Source organism: Rana temporaria, chromosome 8, assembly GCF_905171775.1.
Source record: "Rana temporaria chromosome 8, aRanTem1.1, whole genome shotgun sequence".
NCBI classification, from domain to species: Eukaryota; Metazoa; Chordata; class Amphibia; order Anura; family Ranidae; genus Rana; species Rana temporaria.
This window is the reverse complement of record NC_053496.1, coordinates 185,757,642-185,779,302: the sequence shown is the minus strand read 5'-3', so window position 1 is coordinate 185,779,302 and position 21,661 is coordinate 185,757,642. Positions and strand designations below refer to the sequence as shown.

The window sequence follows — 21,661 nt, the reverse complement described above, 5'->3', positions numbered from 1 at the left end:
AAAGAGGAGGATAAACAGTGTAGGATGATGAAGGAGTTTTCTGAAAGACACAAGGATCTCACCATCCCTCACCATCATCAGGTAGGTGGAGTTGGGGGTCGGGAACATAAAGTGATTACATTTTCTTTAAGTAGAAATGAACTTTTGAATGTATGTGTTTTGACATAACTAACAGTTTGCATAGAAACACACCCTGTGAGTCACTGTGGTTAATCTGATTCACGGAGCAGCCTGTTGTGTAAGCAAAATCATCAGCTCTTCTGCATATAAGCCACTGTAGTATTTAGTAAAATTCAGAGATTTTATGAACACACTCAAATCTGTTTCCCCGTGTCTTATTTAGTCTCTCACGGCTCTGTGGTTTATTGAAGCTCTTCCTACATTAACTGGGTGGTCATATTACCTGTTTCTCTTCACACTCTGACATGTGGAGATGATGTGTGGACTCTACAAGATGATATTTTCTATGTGATCTCACATCATAAATACTTCTATGTTACAGATGTTATTTTCTGCCATTCTGTTGGTTTAGGGTGAAGATCTGATTATCGTAAAAACTGAGTGTGACGTAGAAGAGACGTATGTGAGGGATGATCAGCAATATACGGAGGAGGCTGGAAGGACGAGGACATTCATAGAGGAGATCAGCACAGGTGACCCATAATATATTCTTCTCTTATCTCTGCTCTGTTACTGCACACTGATTGGTCCAGGGTAGGGCGGGAGCTGAGTGATATCAGCCAATAATAGGTTGATAATGGTCCTCATCCTGGGGTTCAGCTGGCAGTATTAGGTTGTGTGTCACTCCTAGTTACAGTAGCACAGATATAATAACACAGGTTGAGCCTTTGACCCTCTTGTCTATCAGAGATCACATGACCCAGTGCCTATGCTTGTGGTTGTATAAAGAGCACGCCCCTCCCAGTCCCCATTGGTGCCTGCTCTTCTGACAAGGCTGTGTAAATGTAGAAGTGATCTGGGAGGAGGACCAAAGGTTCTTTGATGGGGGGAAGAGTCCCAGCTGGTTGGGACCTCCACAGAGAACATCTCCTCACTCATATCTACCTGATCCAGATGGAATCTTGATGGAAGTGAACTAACCCTCTCATATCTATTGATGATGTTTTTCTATTTTTCCAGGACACGCCATGGAGAAACCCTCAAAGGATCGTCTCACTTTATCTCCAGGTTGTAAAATGGAAGATGAGGACATCACAGGAGATTGTGGAGGAGAAAAGACAATGAGCTCCACTATGGATGGAGGACTTCACAGTGTGGGTAGACCATGGAATCACGAGGAACCTCGTACTGTTAGGAATGGAGCTGGAGTTCAGGAGGAGGGGAAATTTTCCTGTGCCGAACGTGAGGAAAGTTTTAGCTCTGAATTAAGTCAGCATAGAGATCATGCCGGTGAGAAGTTGTATTCCTGCTCTGAGTGTGGGAAATGTTTTCAACGGAAATCAGAACTTATCATCCATCAGAGATCTCACACGGGGGAGAGGCCGTATTCCTGTTCTGAGTGCGGGCAGTGTTATCCACGGAAATCAGCACTTGTCCGACATCTAAAAACACACACGGGGGAGAAGCATTCCTGTCCTGAGTGCGGGAAAAGTTTTGCAGAGAAGTCCCATCTTGACGACCATCTTAAAACTCACTTGGAGGGGACACTGTATTCCTGCTCTGAGTGCGGGAAATGTTATCCACAGATAGAAAAACTGGTCGAACATCAAAAATCACACACAGGGGAGAGACCACATTCCTGTCCTGAGTGCGGGAAATGCTATCTATGGAAAGCAGATCTTGTCAAACATCAAAAATCCCACACAGGAGAGAGACCATATTCCTGTCCTGATTGCGGGCAGTCTTTTCCGGTGAAATCAACACTTGTCCGACATGTAAAAACCCACACGGGGGAGAAGCCGTTTTCCTGTTCTGAATGCGGGAAATGTTTTTCAGAAAAGTCCTATCTTTACAGACATTTTAGGAATCACACGGGCGAGAAGCCATATTCCTGCTCCGAGTGCGGGAAACTTTGCCGATGGAAATCAGAACTTATTTTACATCAGAGATCTCACACGGGCGAGAAGCCGTATTCCTGTCCTGAATGCGGGAAATGTTTTGCACTGAAGTCTCTTCTTCACAGACATCTGAGGAGGCACACAAGCAAGAAGACCTGAACCTGCCCTTAGTGTGTGACATAAGGGGAAGTCCCAGTATTTACAGACATCAGAGGGTTCACATAGGCAGAAGACCTATTCCTACACCCCAAATCCAAGAAATTGTAAAAACAGGCTCAGACCGGGACACACGGGGGTGGCCCACCAGAGAAAGTTCAGTTTTGGGGTCCACCTACCAGACCTGTCAAATTTCCCAACACGACACTAAAACTTTTCTTCCATCTTCATCGTCTTCACTCCTGATGCCACAACGTGACACAGAACCGTTATACCGTTTTATTGTCTTATTACACGGATCCAGTATATAGAGAATCTGCCTACAAGGGTGTAGAAATGTTTTTTCCCCCTGAAAATATTCATGTTATTAAAGGTATACAACCCCAATTATTTGCATCTTGTAGTTGTGCATTTTATCTTAACCACTTCAGCTCCGGAAGGTTTTTATTTAGCAAATATACATTTTTAGAGCCGGTTCACACTGGGGCAACACGACTTTCAACGAGACTTTGGGAGGCAACTTGAACACGACTTGAGTATGAATCACAACGCAACTTACAACACGACTTGTAGTCGCCTCCAGGAGGGGGACCTCGATGAAAATTTTAAATAAAAAAAACAGCATGGTTTCCCCCTCTAGGAGCATACCAGGCCCTTAGGTCTGGTATGGATTTCAAGGGGAACCCCCCCAATCCCATACCAGACCCTTATCCGAGCACGCAGACCGGCCGGTCAGGAAAGGGGGTTAAGGACGGGCGAGCGACCCCCCCCTCCTGAACCGTACCAGGCGGCATTCACTCAACATGGGGGGGTGCTTAGGGGCAGGGGGGTGGACAAGGGCCATGTGGACAAGGGCCTTTTCCCGACAACCCTGGCCATTGGTTGTCGGGGGCGGCGTGCTTATCGGAATCTGGGAGCCCCTTTTAATAAGGGGGCCCCCAGATCCCGGCCCCCACCCTATGTGAATGAGTATGGGGTACATCGTACCCCTACCCATTCACCTGGTGGAAGAAAAATGTCAATAAAAAAAAAAAAAAAAGGCGCCTCTAAGTGCAGAAATATAAAACTTTTAATATCCCCTAAAGGGGTTAAAAACACTTACAAGATGGTGGATGAAGCAGGCATGTAGCAGGTAAGTGTGTCCAGAAGATGTTCCAGTGGCAGGGCAGTCCCAGTCTGATGATAAAGCTTCCAGGGAAGTCCACAAGATAACAGCCAACTTGTGCTGTGAGTGTTTAGGGAACACAATGGTGCTGGAGCCTGGGACAAAAACCAGCATGGAACACAAACAGGAAGAGGACAGTAAGTTTTTCATAGAGGCGGGACGCCTTTCGGAACAATGTTTTTGGGCATCTGTGAAACTGCGGCGGAGGTCCGTCTACCATTTCTGTAAAAAAGACAAATCGGGTAGTTCCGCGGGGGAGTTAAGCAGAGTATACGTTTTGTAGGGCACTCAAGCTAAAGCCCCTTCATCTCTACAGTAATCCTCAAAGGTCGTCAGTGTACGGTTAAACAGAGCCGGGTTGGCGAGGGATTGTAGAAAATTATGTATTCTTATCGCCTTCCAGAACGGAAGTTGAAAGTGGCCAGTGTCACTCATCAATGCTTGGATGGATAGCCACTGGTTGCCATCCAGGAAATGCGAGGCCCAGTCTCGGCCTGCTGAAAGTAGTGTTTCGTATTCTGATTGCTCACGTCCAAGAGGGAACGCCGGGTTACACAGTATTGGGAAAAGGGGGGAAGTCTCTGGTGAAAAGTGAAGTTGTCAATAAAGTCGTAGAGCCCACACGGAGGGTAGTGCCATGGGGTGTGATTTCAGGATAGGAGGTAGTTGGTCGAAGCACCAGACAGCCCCCTTTAGCGGGGACAATGGTCTGGGCCTGTTCTAGATGCCTCCAGAGTTTGGTCTTACCGCGTCGGTTCCAGCTCTGGAAGGTTTTACCCCCTTTATGACCAGATTTTTTTTGCTATTCAGCACTGTGCTACTTTTACCACTTGCTTACCGGACACTGTCACCCCCTTTCTGCCCCCCCCCCCTCAATACTGAGCACTCTCACCCCCCTTCCTGCCCCCTCCCCTCAATACTGAGTACTCTCACCCTCCTTTCTGCCTCCTCCCCTCAATACAGAGGATTCTCACCCCCCTTCCTGCCCCCTCCCCTCAATACCAGGCACTCTCACCCCCCTTCCTGCCTCCCCCCTCAATACTGAGCACTCTCACCCCCCTTCTGCCCCCTCCCCTCAATACAGGGCACTCTCACCCCCCTTCCTGCCTCCTTCCCTCCATACTAGAAACTCTTACCCCCTTTCTGCCTCCTCCCCTCAATACTGAGCACTCTCACCCCCCTTTCTGCCTCCTCCCCTCAATACTGAGCACTCTCACCCCCCTTTCTGCCCCCTCTCCTCAATACCAGGCACTTTCAACCCCTTCCCTCAATACCAGACACTACCACCCCCTTCCTGCCTTCTCTCCTTAATACTGAGCACTCTCACCCCCTTATTGCCACCACCCCTCAATACTTGGCACTCTGATCCCCCTTCCTGCCCCCTCTCCTAAATACTGGGCACTCTCACCCCCCTTCCTGCCTCCTTCCCTCAATACCAGACACTCTTACCCCCTTTCTGCCTCCTCCCCTCAATACTGAGCACTCTCACCCCCCTTTCCTCAATTCCAGGCACTTTCACCCTCTTCCCTTAATACCAGACACTCTCACCCCCTTCCTGCCTTCTGCCCTTAATATTGAGCACTCTCACCCCCTTCCTGCCCCCACCCCCCAATACTGGGCACTCTCACCTCCTTCCTGCCCCCTCCCCTCAATACTGAGTATTCTCACCCCCTTCCTGCCCTCTCCCCTCAATACTGGACACTCTCACCCCCTTTCTGCCCCACCCCTCAATACCGGGCATTCTCACCCCCCTTCCTGTCCCCTCCCCTCAATACCAGACACTCCCACCCCCCTTCCTTCCTTCTCCCCTCAATACTGAGCACTCTCACCCCTCTTCCTGCCCCCTTCCCTCAATACCTGGCACTCTCACCCCCTTCATGTCCCCCTCCCCTAAATAGCGGGCACTCTCACCCCCTTTCCTGTCCAGTCCCCTCAATACCAGGCACTCTCACCCCCCTTCCTGCCTCCTCCCCTCAATACTGATCAATCTCACCCCCTTCCTGCCCCCCCCTCCCCTCAATACCAGACACTCTCAATCCCCTTCATGCCTCCTCCCCTCAATACCGGGCACTCTAACCCCCGTTTTTGCCCCTTCCCGAAAAACTGACAGGAACAGGAACTATACCAATCTAAGCCAGAAGGCCAGGGACCCGACCCTTCGGCCAAACCCAGTTCTCCATCCCCATCCCCTAATAACGTCCCTTAGTTACGTCGAGCAGTACGGTTTCGGTCCTCCCTGATACTAACCGTCCAGGTTACCATTATGCCAAGTGGATTTGCATAGCCACCACCACCCCTAACCCACCACCGTGGATCAGGGACGGTTAGCACAGTTACCACTTGGCAACTGATAAGAACAGATACTACACTTCATCTTAGCCAAAAGGCAGAGAAGGCTTGGGAAGGTATTACATGGAATGCAAAGCAACCTGGGAAAATTATTATCAAAGTAGATAAGTAATTTCCACAACTTTCGCCTAAACATGATTTCTAAATGGCAAATTACAGCATTTAGCAAAATTAAAATAATTTCAACCCATTCATCCCAAGCAGTAATATATTTCTCTCCCCCTTGGTGGGAGTGGAGATGACCCCATCTATAAGGATATACAGTATATACACACAGCACAAGGCCGTGTTCACACTACGAGACGTATCTCAGGGCTGCAGTTCCTCTGAGCTCCACAAGATGGTGATCTCACTTCTACCATAGAGACAGGAAGTGATGTCAGATACAGATAGGAAATGGTGTCAACTATATAATAGGAAGTTCCGGTGAGAGTTGAGTCGGGAGGAAGTAGAGAGGTGACGGTGTTGGCAGTGGCAGCAGAGGAGGTAATAAGATCTTATTTTCTTTTCAAACCCAGTAACAGTAACCCCCGTCATGTCCGTCCTCTTCCTCTATAGTCACTGTGACGTCTTTTATCTCCAGCAGATGATGATACACACATATATAGTGTGGAAACCTAGATTAACCCCTTCAGGGTCAGAACATTCCACCACTTACGACGCCGGGAAATTCTCTTTGTTTTGGAGATGTGTCACCTTTCCCACCAATCACCTTCTCACCTGAGATTCGGATTGTACTGAAATCGAACCCCAATATACTGAATATACATTTTGGTAGAATTTGTGGTTGACTCATTCTTGGTGCTCACCCATAATGCCCTGCACAGCCTTGATCCTGGTCAGCAGTAGGGATAAGCTGTTGGTTTGGTCCAAACCTAGGCTGTTCTGGTGTTTGGAGGAATGACTGAACTGCTGCCTATTCGGCCCGGGTTCAGCGGGAGACGAGCATCATATAGAAGTGGTGCTTCTTTTGCTTCTATATATAAAAGCTTTCCTCTGTCACTGGTTGCTAAGGAAGCTGTGGATGCTTGAACCCGTTGTGGCGCTATGAAAAAATGACGTCACCCGGAATCCCCAACACTTAAGCAAAGGATTAAGGATAGCAGTGACATCGCTGCCTAAATATGGCCGCTGGCCAATGATGTCACCACAATCCCTGCCCCCCCCCCCTTTTTTATATAGCTGATGACAACACGAGGAGTTGTGGGGTGAAGATTGCAGCTCTTTTATAATTAAATTCCCCATGTCTTTCTTCTCTCCTCAATTGTCCTTCTATTTAGTCGGATGTATAGACCTCTACATGTACAAATTTTCACTGCTGGCAGCACGACTATTAACCCCTTATATCCCCATCCTAATATTGTACAACCAATACACTCCAGATAATTCCCTCTTATCAATTATTCTACAGGGAAACCTATATAGATCATATGACCAATGATGATGGAAGCGGACCAGAGTCACACAATGGAGAGGATACTAAAATTCACCCTGGAGATCATCTGCCTGCTGACCGGAGAGGTGAGGAGGATTCTGGGAGGTCGACCAAAGAAGTTGAGGTCACATGCTCAGCATCATATCCAGAGGTTGTCTTTGGGAAATCGACGTATGAGTGCTGCCAGCATTGCTGCAGAGGTTGAAGGGGTGGGGGGAGGGGGGGTCAGCCTGTCAGTGCTCAGACCATACGCCGCACACTGCATCAAATTGGTCTGCAGGGCTGTCGTCCCAGGAGGAAGCCTCTTCTAAAGATGATGCACATGAAAGCCTGCAAACAGTTTGCTGAAGACAAGCAGACTAATGACATGGATTACTGGAACCATGTCCTGTGGTTCTGATGAGACCAAGATAAAGGTATTTGGTGTCAGATGGTGACAAGCGTGTGTGGTGGCAACCAGGTGAGGAGGACAAAGACAAGTGTGTCTTGCCTACAGTCAAGCATGGTGGTGGGAGTGTCATGGTCTGGGGCTGCATGAGTGCTGCTGGCACTGGGGGGCTACAGATCATTGAGGGAACCATGAATGCCAACATGCGCGTTCAAACTCAAAAGCATGGGATAGCACCTCAACCCCAAAAACATCCCGCAGCCATGAATGGAGGAATCATTCAACGGTGCGATCCCTTGAGAGCGTTCCTTCAAGAACGATTCTCTGAGTCAACCAACTTGACTCTGAGGGTCACCAGCTCATCTGTAGCGTACTGTAGCAGCTTAGGCCTCGTACACACGACCGGATCTATCCGCTGGGATTGATCCGCGGATCAGTTCCAGCAGACAAATCCGGTCGTGTGTACGGCCTAGCGGACATTTTTCGGCGGAGATTTCTCCAGCCGACGGATTTCCAGCGGATAAAAATTTCTTAGCATGCTAAGAAATCTATCCGCTGGAATCCAGGCCAGCGGACTGATCCTGTCGTCTGTACAGACTCACCGGATCAGTCCGTCCGCTCCCCTCCCTCGCATGCGTCGTATTGATTTGACGCATGCGTGGAAGTATTTACCTTCCAGCGTCGCGCACGTCGCCGCGTCATCGTCGCGGCGACGGCGCAACACGTCACTGCGGATGTATTCCGCGCGGATTTCGATCTGATGGTGTGTACAGCCATCAGATCCAAATCCGGCAGAGGAATTATCCGCTGGAAACGGTCCGGCGGACCGTTTCCAGTGGATATCCTCCTGTGTGTACGGGGCCTAAGGGGTGCACTGTGTGTTCTAGGGAGCTGATACGTTCTTCGCCCCCCCCCCCCTGTCTTTTCCCACAGGTTTTGTAGGTCCTGCTTCAGTAGGGAAAAATCAATATGGGTGCTTTCCATTTGAACTGTGAGGGAGGCCTTAGAGTCTTTTATAGCCAGCATGATTTCTGCCAGGGTAGGCTCACCTAGAGAGGGGCCTGATGAATTGCAATCCGCTGAGCATGTAGGGTAGTCTAGGGGTGTCAGGTGGTCAGCCTGGGTGTGGAAGGCTGCAGATAGTCACTCACCTCTTGTGCAGAGAGCTGTGCTGAGGTAAGGGAGGGATGCAGCGTGGCTTCATGCATGGCTGAGGGATCGGCACCATCTTGCCTTCTAAACTTAGCTAGTTGTTCTGCCATGGACTGGGGTGCGGGTGGCCCATATTTATTCACCATCATGCCTGTAACAGATGCCGCCATGATTAGGAAGTGTTCGGTGCCTCTTGGGAGAATTTTGTACTCAGCATGACTGCAGGATGAGAAGATAGAGCCAGAGCTGTGGATCTAAGCAGCCGCTCTCATGGACCTCAAGCCACGCCCCTCATCACTCTTAGTTCTATTAATAAAACACAGACCTGACCGGAGAGGTGAGGAGGATTCTGGGAGGTCACATGACATCACTCTTATCTCTATTAATAAAACACAGACCTGACCGGAGAGGTGAGGAGGATTCTGGGAGGTCACATGACATCACTCTTATCTCTATTAATAAAACACAGACCTGACCGGAGAGGTGAGGAGGATTCTGGGAGGTCACATGACATCGCTCTTATCTCTATTAATAAAACACAGACCTGAACGGAGAGGTGAGGAGGATTCTGGGATTCTAACATGATATTCCTATTGGTTTTCCAATACAGAGATTTCCTCTTGTGAAGTCAGGTGATCATATGACCATCACAGTGCCTCCATGTGACTCCCTAAAACCTGAGAGACACAACATGGAGAAGATTCTAGAAGTCACCAAGAAGATGATGGAGCTGCTGACAGGAGAGGTGAGGAGGATTCTGGGACATTATCCAGTAACAGACAAGGGATGTGTCTGGATGGTGACTGTATCATAAGTATCAGGTTCCTAAGTAGTGTCATTGACTATTTCCCTATGTAGGAGTATTTAGAAGAACACAAGGATCTCTACAAGGACGTCATGATGGACAATCAGCCGCCCCTCACATCACCGGGTAAGAGGAGACTTTATTGTAAAGGAGAGAGCAGTACGGAGGCTCCACCTAGATCCCCCATCATCTGATAAACACATAGAAACAATGGGGTAGATTCACAAAGACTTACGACGGGCGTATCAGTAGATACGCCGCCGTAAGTCCGAATCCCCGGCGTCGCAACTTTAAGCGTGTGCTCAAACTAAGATACGCTTAAATGTTGCTAAGATACGACCGGCGTAAGTCTCCTACGCCGTCGTATCTTAACTGCATATTTACGCTGGCCGCTAGGGCCGTGTACGCTGATTTACGCCTAGAATATGTAAATCAGCTAGATACGCCTATTCACGAACGTACGCCCAGCCGTCGCAGTAAAGATACGCCGTTTACGTAAGGGGTTTTCAGGCGTAAAGATAAACCACCAAAAACATGGCGCAGCCAATGTTAAGTATGGACGTCGAGAACCGCGTCGAATTTTTCAAATTTTACGTCGTTTGCGTAACTCGTCCGTGAATGGGGCTAGCCGTAATTTACGTTCACGTCGAAAGCATGACGATTTGCCGACGTCATTTGGAGCATGCGCACTGGGATACGTCCACGGACGGCGCATGCGCCGTTTGTTAGAAACGTCAAATACGTGGGGTCACTAGTATTTTACATAGAACACGCCCCCAACCAGCCTATTTTGAATTAGGTGGGCTTACGCCGGCCCAGTTACACTGTGCCGCCGTAAGTTACAGCGCAAGTTCTTTGTGAATACAGGACCTGCTGCTCTAACTTACGGCGGCGTAGTGTATCTGAGATACGCTACGCTGGCCGAAATCTACGTGAATCTAGCCCAATGTATTCAGTCAGTGTGTGTGTTTCCTACAGATGAATCCAGTAATGGGAACCCACCAGAGAGATGTCCTCGTCCTCTGTATTCCCGGGATTCCACACAGGAAGGTCACACCATCCCCCACCATCATCAGGTAGATGAAGAACAATCACTGATAGTATCATTAGGATCTGTACATTATCTGCATTGTTACCACTGATGTCATTTTTATTCTATATTCAGAGTGGAAACCTCGGGGGTGATAATAATATTGTTAAAGAAGAGTTTACAGAGAGGGATGAGGAGTATGGAGTGATGGAGGAGTTTTCAGAAGGACGCAAGGATATGATGGAGCCACCTAATACCAGGAACCCCCCAGAGAGATGTCCCTGTCCTCTGTATTCCTGGGATTCCACACAGGAAGGTCACATCATCCCCCACCATCATCAGGTAGGTGGAGTTGAGGGTCGGGAACATAAAGTGATTGAACACTCTGACATGTGGAGATGATGTGTGGACTCTACAAGATGATATTTTCTATGTGATCTCACATCATAAATACTTCTATGTTACAGATGTTATTTTCTGCCATTCTGTTGGTTTAGGGTGAAGATCTGATGAACCTGAAAGTTGAGAGTGAAGTAGAAGAGACGTATGTGAGGGATGATCAGCAATATACGGAGGAGGCTGGAATGACGAGGACATTCAAAGAGGAGGACACTCCTACAGAGATCAGCACAGGTGACCCATAATATATTCTTCTCTTATCTCTGCTCTGTTACTGCTCACTGATTGATCCAGAGTAGGGCGGGAGCTGAGTGACATCAGCCAATAATAGGTTGATAATGGTCCCCTCCCTGTACTGATACCCATCCTGAGGTTCAGCTGGCAGTATTAGGTTGTGTGTCACTCCTAGTTACATGACCCAGTGCCTAGGCTTGTGGTTGTGTAAAGAGCACGCCCCTCCCAGTCCCCATTGGTTCCTGCTCTTCTGACAAGGCTGTGTAAATGTAGAAGTGATCTGGGAGGAGGACCAAAGACCCTTTGCTGGGGGGGGGGGGGAGAGTCCTAACTGGTTGGGACCTCCACAGAGAACATATCCTCACTCATATCTACCTGATCCAGATGGAATCTTGATTAGGGTTGTCCCGATACCGATACTGGTATCGGGACCGATTCCGAGTATTTGCGGGAGTACTCGTACTCCCGCAAATACCCCCGATACCGGAACAGAATACTTCCCCCCCCCCCCGCCGCCGTTACGCCGCATCCCGCTCTGTTACGCCGCATCCCTGCTGCCGCCGACTGGTTAATACGCGCGGGGAACATAACAGCTAAAGCTGTAATGATTCGCGCCGCGTATAGACACTCCCCCTTGCTCGGGTGAACTGTCCAATCCCGAGCGAGGGGGAGTGTCTATACGCAGCGCGATGAGCGAATCATTACAGCTTTAGCTGTTATGTTCCCGCGCGTATTACCAGTCGGCGCTCGGCGGCAGCGGGATACAGGTAAGGGGGACATCGCTGCATATGGGAGACATGGCTGTATATGGGGGGAGACAATGGCTGTATATGGGGGGAGACAATGGCTGTATATGGGGGAGACAATGGCTGTATATGGGGCACAATGGCTGCATATGGGGGGGGGAGACAATGGCTGCATATGGGGGGGGGGGGGACAATGGCTGTATATGGGGGAGACAATGGCTGTATATGGGGCAGGCAATGGCTGTATATGGGGGAGACAATGGCTGTATATGGGGGAGACAATGGCTGCATATGGGGGGGACATGTCTGGATATGGGGGAGACAATGGCTGCATTTGGGGACACATTTAAAAAAAAGTATCGGTATTCGGTATCGACGAGTACTTGAAAAACAGTATCGGTACTTGTACTCAGTCCTAAAAAAGTGGTATCGGGACAACCCTAATCTTGATGGAAGTGAACTAACCCTCTCATATCTATTGATGATGTTTTTCTATTTTTCCAGGACACGCCATGGAGAAACCCTCAAAGGATCGTCTCACTTTATCTCCAGGTTGTAAAATGGAAGATGAGGACATCACAGGAGATTGTGGAGGAGAAAGGGCAATGAGCTCCACTATGGATGGAGGACTTCACAGTGTGGATAGACCATGGAATCCCTCTGACTCTGAGCAACCTCGTACTGTGAGGGGTGGGGCCGGGGTTCAGGGGGAGCAGAAATTTTCCTGTGCTGAACCTCAGGAAAGTTCTAGCTCCGAATTAAGTCATCATAGAGATCATGCCGATGAGAAGTTGTATTTCTGCTCTGAGTGTGGAAAATATTTTCAATGGAAATCAGAACTTATCATCCATCAGAGATCTCACACGATGGAGAGGCCGTATTCCTGTCCTGAGTGTGGGCAGTGTTATCCACGGAAATCAACACTTGTCCGACATCTAAAAATCCACACGGGGGAGAAGCTGTATTCCTGCTCTGAGTGCAAGAAACGTTTTGCACAGAAGTCCCATCTTGACGAGCATCTTAGAATTCACGTGGAAGGGATGCTGTATTCCTGCTCTGAGTGCGGGAAATGTTATCCACAGAAATCAGATCTTGTCCAACATCAAAAATCCCACACAGGAGAGAGACCATATTCCTGTCCTGACTGCGGGAATTGTTTTGCGGTGAAATCAACACTTGTCCGACATCTAAAAACCCACACGGGGGAGAAGCCGTATTCCTGTCCTGAATGCGGGAAATGTTTTTCAGAAAAGTCCTATCTTCACAGACATTTTAGGACTCACACGGGCGATAAGCCGTATTCCTGCTCCGAGTGCAGTAAATATTTCCGATGGAAATCAGATCTCATTATACATCAGAGAACTCACACGGGCGAGAAACCGTATTCCTGTCCTGAGTGCGAGAAATGTTTTTCACTGAAGTCTGTTCTTTATAATCATATGAAAGTTCACACAAGCAAGAAGACTTAAACCTGCCCTTAGTGTGGGAGATATTTGTCACGTTAGTCCCCATATTTACAGACATCAGAGGGTTCACACGAGCAGAAGACCTATTCCTGCACCCCAAATCCAAGAAATCCAAGGCTCAGACCGGGACATGCGGGGGGGGGCTCACCAGAGAAAGTTTGGTTTTTGGGCCCACCTTCCAGACCTGTCAAATTTTCCAACACGACACAAAAACTTTTCTTCCATCTTCGTCGTCTTCACTCCTGATGCCACAACAACGTTATACCGTTCCAATGTTTTATTACACGGATCCCGTATATAGAGAATCTGCCTACAAGGGTGTAGAAATGTTTGTGCCCCAAAAATATTCATGTTATTAAAGGTATACAACCCCAATTATTTGCATCTTGTAGTTGTGCATTTTATCTTAACCACTTCAGCCCTGGAAGGTTTTACCCCCCTTCATGACCAGAATTTTTTTTGCTATTCAGCACTGCGCTACTTTAACCACTTGCTTACCACACACTCTCACCCCCCCTTTCTGCCTCCTTCACTCAATACTGAGCACTCCCCCCCCTTTCCTGCCCGCCTCTCTTCAATACTGAGCACTCTCACCCCCCCCTTTCTGCCCCCTCCCCTCTATACCAGGCACTCTCACCCCCCTTCTTCCTGCCTCCTCCCCTCTATACCAGGCACTCTCACCACCCTTTCCTGCCCCCACCCCTCAATGCTGGGCACTCTCACCCCTTTCCTGCCCCTCCCCTTAATTCTGAGCATTCTCACCCCCCTTCCTTCCCCCTCCCCTCAATACTGAGTACTCTCACCCCCCTTCCTGCCCCATCCCGAAAAACTGTCAAGAACAGGAACTACACCAATCTAGGCCAGAAAGTCTGGGACCCGACCGTTTGGCCAAACCCAGTGGTTCTCCATCCCCATCCCCATCAGGAGGCTACCCTTCCAGATTTCTCTAAAGGAGGCCTAATAACGTTGAGCAGTACTGCTTTGGTCCTCCCTGATACTAACCGTCCAGGTTACCATTACGCCAAGTGGATTTGCATAACCACCGCCACCCCTAAGCCACCTCCATGGATCAGGGACATTTAGCACAGTTAACACTTGACAACTGATAAGAACAGATACTACACTTGATCTTAGCCAAAAGGACGAGAAAGCTTGAGAAGGTATTACACGGATTGCAAAGCAACCTGAGAAAGTTATTATCAAAGTAGATAAGTTATTAAATTTTGCCTAAACATGATTTTTAAATGGCAAATTACAGCATTTAGCAAAATTAAAATCACTTCAACCAAAATCCATGAATTCATCCCAAGCAGTAATATATTTCTATCCCCCTTGGTGGGAGTGGAGATGACCCCATCTATAAGGACATACAGCACAAGGCCGTGATCGCACTATGAGACGTATCTCGGTGGCTGCAGTTCCTCTGATCTGCACAAGGTGGTGATCTTCTCACATCTACCCAGACAGGAAGTGATGTCAGGCACAGACAGGAAGTGATGTCAACTATAAAATTGGAAGTTCCGGGTGAGAGTTGAGTCGGGAGGAAGTAGAGAAGTGACGTTGTTGGCAGTGGCAGCCGAGGAGGTAATAAAGTATTATTTTATATGAACACCCAGTAACCCCATCATGTCCGTCCTCTTCCTCCATAGTCACTGTGACGTCTTTTATCTCCAGCAGATGATAATACACACATATACCTCCCAACTGTCCCCGATTTGGAGGGACTGTCCCTCATTCACAACAAAGTCCCGCTTTCCTCCTCATGTGTCCCTCATGTTGGACTGATCTATATACATGTATATAAAATGCACTATTTATCTATCAAAATAATGTGGAGACCTAGATTAACCCCCTCAGGGTCAGAACATTCCCCCACTAGGGTGACCACATTTTCAAACTGCCATTCAGGGACACACCCCCTCTCTCACCTTCCCCCAAAAAAGATGAGGGGTGGGGGTAATGTAGTCTTGGGGTTGGTAAGGAATTTGGCAGCGGGATATTTGTCAGGTGAATGTGCCACTTGCCACCAGATGCAGTGCCACTTGTAGGGTTGCCACCTCATCCCTTTAAAACAGAACACATATGAATTACACAGGTTCTGAGGCTAATTAAGGTGGTAATTAAACTCATTTGGTGCCTTACCTGCATTAAATTAGCCTCAGAACCTGTGTAATTCATATGTGTTCTGTTTTAAAGGGCTGAGGTGGCAACCCTAGCCACTTGCCACCCATAGCCTGCCACCAGATGCAGTGCTGCTGTCACTCCCTCTGCATGAGCCACGTGCGTAGAAGGAAAGGAGTGGCGTCACTATCTGGAGAGTGAAGATCACACCAGTCCCTGCTGCTGGGTGCCAGGGAAGGAGGTGGGTGGGTACAGCAGTGCTGCACTAGGCGCAGGCCTCGCTCACTGTCTGAGAGTAAATTGTCACTGGTTGCAAGATGCCAGGCAGCGCTAGAGCTAGCAACCAGCTCCGAAAATGTAGTTATTAGTTAGTAGGGGGTGGCCTCAATTTCATTCCGGGACATTGTATTGTGCCGGAATGAAGGTGCCCGGGACCCAGGACAGACATGTCAATTGCGGGACAGTCCCGGCCAAATCCGGGACACGTGGGCACCCTATCCCCCCACGTATGACGCTGGAAAATTCTCTACATTTTGGAGATGTATCACCTTTCCCCCAATCACCTTCTCATCTGAGATTCGGATTCTATTGAAATTTAACCCCAATATACTGAATATAAATTTTGGTAGAATTGGTGGTTGACTCATTCTTGGTGCTCACCCATAATGCCCTGCACAGCCTTGATCCTGGTCAGCAGTAGGGATGAGCCGTTGGTTCGGTCCAAACCTAGGCTGTTCTGGGGTTTGGAGAAATGACTGAACTGCTGCCTATTCGGCCCGGGGGGTTCAGCGGGAGACGAGCATCATATAGAAGTGGTGTTTCTTTTGCTTCTATATATAAAAGCTTCCCTCTGTCACTGGTTGCTAAGGAAGCTGTGGATGCTTAAACCCGAAAAAATGACGTCACCCAGAATCCCCAACACTTAAGCAAAGGATTGAGGATAGCAGTGACATTGCTGCCTAAATATGGCCGCTGGCCAATGATGTCACCACAATCCCTGCCCCCCTTTTTTTGTATATAGCTGATGACAACACGAGGAGTTGTGGGGTGAAGCATGCAGCTCTTTTATAAACAAATCCCTCTGTCCTCCTTCTCTCCTCAATTGTCCTTCTATTTAGTCTGATGTATAGACCTCTACATGTACAAATTTTCACTGCTGGCAGCACGACTATTAACCCCTTATATCCCCATCCTAATATTGTACAACCAATACACTCCAGATAATTCTCTCTTATCATTCTACTACAGGGAAACCTATATAGATCATATGACCAATGATGATGGAAGAGGATCGGAGTCACACAACTGAGAGGATACTAAGCCTCACCCTGGAGATCATCTATCTGCTGACCGGAGAGGTGAGGAGGATTCTGGGAGGTCACATGACATCACTCTTATCTCTATTAATAAAACACAGACCTGACCGGAGAGGTGAGGAGGATTCTGGGAGGTCACATGACATCACTCTTATCTCTATTAATAAAACACAGACCTGACCGGAGAGGTGAGGAGGATTCTGGGAGGTCACATGACATCACTCTTATCTCTATTAATAAAACTCAGACCTGACCGGAGAGGTGGGGAGGATTCTGGGAGGTCACATGACATCACTTTTATCTCTATTAATAAAACACAGACCTGCCCGGAGAGGTGAGGAGGATTCTGGGATTCTAACATGATATTCCTATTGGTTCTCCAATACAGAGATTTCCTCTTGTGAAGTCCGGTGATCATATGACCATCACAGTGCCTCCATGTGACTCCCTAAAACCCGAGAGACACAACATGGAGAAGATTCTAGAAGTCACCAAGAAGATGATGGAGTTGCTGACAGGAGAGGTGAGGAGGATTCTGGGACATTATCCAGTAACAGACAAGGGATGTGTCCGGATGGTGACTGTATCATTGTGTGTGTCAGGTTCCTAAGTCATGTCACTGTCTATTTCCCTATGTAGGAGTATTTAGAAGGACACAAGGATCTCTACAAGGACGTCATGATGGAGAATCGGCCGCCCCTCACATCACCGGGTAAGAGGAGACTTTATTGTAAAGGAGAGAGCAGTACGGAGGCTCCACCTAGATCCCCCATCATCTGATAAACACATAGAAACAATGTATTCAGTCAGTGTGTGTGTTTCCTACAGATGAATCCAGTAATGGGAACCCACCAGAGAGATGTCCCCATCCTCTGTATTCCCGGGATTCCACACAGGAAGGTCACACCATCATCAGGTAGATGAGGAACAATTATTGGTGGTTATGATTTATACACATGTTTGATTGTTACAATGAATGTTTTATTATATATTCAGAGTGGAAATCTCAGGGATGATAATATTGATGTTAAAGAAGAGTATAAAGAGGAGGATGAGGAGTATGGAGTGATGGAGGAGTTTTCAGAAGGACACAAGGATCTCACCACCCCCCACCATCATCGGGTAGATGAGGAACAATCACTGATAGTATCATTAGGATCTGTACATTATCTGCATTGTTACCATTGATGTCATTTTTATTCTATATTCAGAGTGGAAACCTGAGAGATCCTAAAGTTGAGGTTAAAGAAGAGATAAAAGAGGAGGATGGGGTGATGAAGGAAGAACACAAAGATCTGTACCAGGACACCATGGTGGAGTCATCCAGTTACAGAAACCCACCAGAGGATTGTCCCCGTCCTCTGTATTCCACACAGGAAGGTCACACCATCCCCCACCATCATCAGGTAGGTGGAGTTGAGGGTCGGGAACATAAAGCGATGGAACACTCTGACATGTGGAGATGATGTGTGGACTCTACAAGATGATATTTTCTATGTGATGTCACATCATAAATACTTCTATGTTACAGATGTTATTTTCTGCCATTCTGTTGGTTTAGGGTGAAGATCTGATGAAAATGAAAGTTGAAGGTGAAGTAGAAGAGACGTATGTGAGGGATGATCAGCAATATACGGAGGAGGCTGGAATGACGAGGACATTCATAGAGGAGGACACTCCTACAGAGATCAGCACAGGTGACCCATAATATATTCTTCTCTTATCTCTGCTCTGTTACTGCTCACTGATTGGTCCAGAGTAGGGCGGGAGCTGAGTGATATCAGCCAATAATAGGTTGATAATGGTCCCCTCCCTGTACTGAGACCCGTCCTGGGGTTCAGCTGGCAGTATTAGGTTGTGTGTCACTCCTAGTTACAGTAGCACAGATATGATAACACAGATTGAGCCTTTCTTAGGTTGGTCCTTCTTCTTCCAGAAGACTTATAGATAAATGTTACCATAAAACACATGACCCAGTGCCTAGGCTTGTGGTTGTGTAAAGAGCACGCCCCTCCCAGTCCCCATTGGTTCCTGCTCTTCTAACAAGGCTGTGTAAATGTAGAAGTGATCTGGGAGGAGGACCAAAGGTTCTTTGATGGGGGGAAGAGTCCCAGCTGGTTGGGACCTCCACAGAGAACATCTCCTCACTCATATCTACCTGATCCAGATGGAATCTTGATGGAAGAGAACTAACCCTCTCATATCTATTGATGATGTTTTTCTATTTTTCCAGGACACGCCATGGAGAAACCCTCAAAGGATCGTCTCACTTTATCTCCAGGTTGTAAAATGGAAGATGAGGACATCACAGGAGATTGTGGAGGAGAAAAGACAATGAGCTCCACTATGGATGGAGGACTTCACAGTGTGGCTAGACCATGGAATCCCTCCGACTCTGAGCAACCTCGTACTGTGAGGGGTGGGGCCGGGATTCAGGGGGAGGAGAAATCTTCCTGTGCTGAACCTGAGGAAAGTAGAAATCATGCCGGTGAGAAGCTGTATTCCTGCCCTGAGTGTGGGAAATGTATTCAACAGAAATCAGAACTTATCATCCATCAGAGATCTCACACGGGGGAGAGGCCGTATTCCTGTCCTGAGTGTGGGCAGTGTTATCCACGGAAATCAACACTTGTCCGACATCTAAAAATCCATACGGGGGAGAAGCCGTATTCCTGCTCTGAGTGCGAGAAAAGTTTTGCACTGAAGTACCGTCTTGACGAGCATCTTACAACTCACTTTGACGGGACTCTGTATTCCTGCTCTGAGTGCGGGAAATGTTATAGACAGATGAAAAAACTGTCCGAACATCAAAAATCACACACAGGGGAGAGACCATATTCCTGCTCTGAGTGCGGGAAATGTTTTCCACAGAAATCAGTTCTTGTCAAACATCAAAAATTCCACACAGCGGAGAGACCACATTCTTGCTCTGAGTGCGGGAAATGTTTTCAATGGAAAGCAGATCTTGTCAAACATGAAAAAACCCACACAGGAGAGAGACCCTATTCCTGTCCTGAGTGCGGGCAGTGTTTTTCGCTGAAATCAACACTTGACCGACATCTAAAAACCCACACGGGGGAGAAGCCGTTTCCCTGTCCTGAGTGCGGGCAGTGTTTTCCGGCGAAATCCGCACTGGTCCGACATCTAAAAACCCACACGGGGGTGAAGCCGTATTCCTGTCCTGAGTGCGGGAAAGGTTTTTCAGAAAAGTCCTATCTTCACAGACATTTTAGGATTCACACGGGTGAGAAGCCGTATTCCTGCTCCGAGTGCGGGAAATGTTTTTCACTGAAGTCTAATCTTCACAATCATATGAGAGTTCACACAAGCAAGAAGACTTGAACCTGCCTTTAGCGTGGGAAATATTTTTCACAGAAATCCCCGTATTTACAGAATTCAGAGAGTTCACACGAAAAGAAGACCTATTCCTGCACCCCAAAACCAAGAAATCCAAGGCTCAGCCCGGGAACACACGAGGGGGGGGGGCACCAGAGGAAGTTTGGTTTTGGGGCCCATCTTCCAGACCTGTCAAATTTTTCAACATACCGTTTCAATGTTTTATTACACGGATCCCGTATATAAAGAATCTGCCTACAAGGGTGTAGAAATGTTTGTGGGCCGAAAATATTCATGTTATTAAAGGTATACAACCCCAAATTTGTGCATCTTGCAGTTGTGCATTTTATGTTAACCACTTCAGCTCCGGAAGGTTTTCCCCCTTCATGACCAGAATTTTTTTTTGCTATTCAGCACTGCGCTACTTTAACCACTTGCTTACCGGACACTCTCACCCCCCTTTTTGCCTCCTCTCCTCAATACTGAGCACTCTCACCCCCCTTCCTGCCCCCTCCCCTGAATACTGGGCACTCTCACCCCCCTTCCTGCCTCCTCCCCTCAATACTGAGCACTCTCACCCCCCTTCCTGCCTCCTCCCCTCAATACCGAGCACCCTCACCCCCCTTCCTGTTTCCCTCCCCTCAATACCAAGCACTCTCACCTCCCTTCCTGTTTCCCTCCCCTCAATACCAAGCACTCTCACCCCCCTTCCTGTCTCCCTCTCCTCAATACTGAGCACTCTCACCCCCCTTCCTGCCCCCTCCCCTGAATACCGGGCATTCTCACCACCCTTCCTGTCTCCTCCCCTCAATACTGAGCACTCTCACCCCCCTTCCTGTCTCCTCCCCTCAATACCAGGCACTCTCACCCCCCTTCCTGCCCCCGCACTCTCCAGCCTTGCTCCCAGTAAAATCCAGTCTTGCTCCCAGTGTGTTCCAGCCTTCCTCCCAGTGTATTCCAGCTTTCCTCCCAGTGTATTCCAGCCTTGCTCCCAGCTTGTTCCAGCCCTGCTCCCAGTGGCCTTGATACCGGTGTAATCCAGTCTTCCACCCAGTATGTTCCAGCCTTCCTATCAGTGTGTTCCAGCCTTCCTCCCAATATGTTCCAGCCTTGATCCCAGTGTATTTCAGCCTTCCTCTCGGTATGTTCCAGCTTTGATCCCAGTGTATTTCAACCTTCCTCTCAGTGTGTTCCAGCAGGAACACAAGGTTTAACCTTAAACTACGTAGAGGGTTCTTTACTGTAAGAGAGGCAAGGATGTGGAATTCCCTTCCACAGGCGGTGGTCTCAGGGGGGGGGGGGGCCTCCATGGTTTCAAGAAACTATTCGATAATCACCTGAACGACCACAAGATACAGGGATATACAATGTAATACTGACATATAATCACACACATAGGTTGAACTTGAGGGAGAAGAGCCGGGTCTGCTTCCCATCCCTTTGCAATGCTCTTGCCGCCAATTGTCTCAAGAAACTGGAGCAGGGTGTGACCAGTCCAACCTTAGGAAGCAACTAGCAATGTTGGACAAAATATTATATTATCCA

The 21,661-nt window shown here is 48.2% G+C and overlaps 1 protein-coding gene, 1 long non-coding RNA gene and 2 pseudogenes across 6 annotated transcripts; 2 read left to right on the top strand and 2 right to left on the bottom strand.

Moving 5' to 3' along the window:
• Nucleotides 1–927: 927 nt before the first annotated feature.
• On the top strand, nt 928–20,282 carry LOC120909636 (oocyte zinc finger protein XlCOF6.1-like). 5 transcript variants are annotated; one of them, XM_040321394.1, is made up of 3 exons: nt 928–1,278; nt 6,141–6,144; nt 19,156–20,282. In XM_040321394.1, the coding sequence occupies exons 1-3, from the start codon at nt 1,149–1,151 to the stop codon at nt 20,120–20,122; spliced, it is 1,101 nt and encodes a 366-aa protein (XP_040177328.1). In that variant the 5' UTR covers nt 928–1,148; the 3' UTR covers nt 20,123–20,282. The 5 variants fall into 5 exon arrangements, with proteins under 5 accessions (XP_040177328.1, XP_040177330.1, XP_040177333.1 ...); XM_040321396.1 differs by lacking the exon at nt 6,141–6,144 and adding an exon at nt 5,793–5,796; XM_040321399.1 differs by lacking the exons at nt 6,141–6,144; nt 19,156–20,282 and adding exons at nt 5,793–5,796; nt 12,524–13,727 and having other exon boundaries at nt 930–1,278.
• Nucleotides 5,658–5,738, bottom strand: LOC120912554 (annotated as a pseudogene).
• LOC120912560 lies at nt 14,368–14,497 on the bottom strand (annotated as a pseudogene).
• On the top strand, nt 14,872–17,206 carry LOC120909685. The gene is made up of 3 exons (XR_005741347.1): nt 14,872–14,927; nt 16,713–16,822; nt 17,169–17,206. It is a non-coding gene; the product is annotated as an uncharacterized LOC120909685 (long non-coding RNA).
• Nucleotides 20,283–21,661: the final 1,379 nt, after the last annotated feature.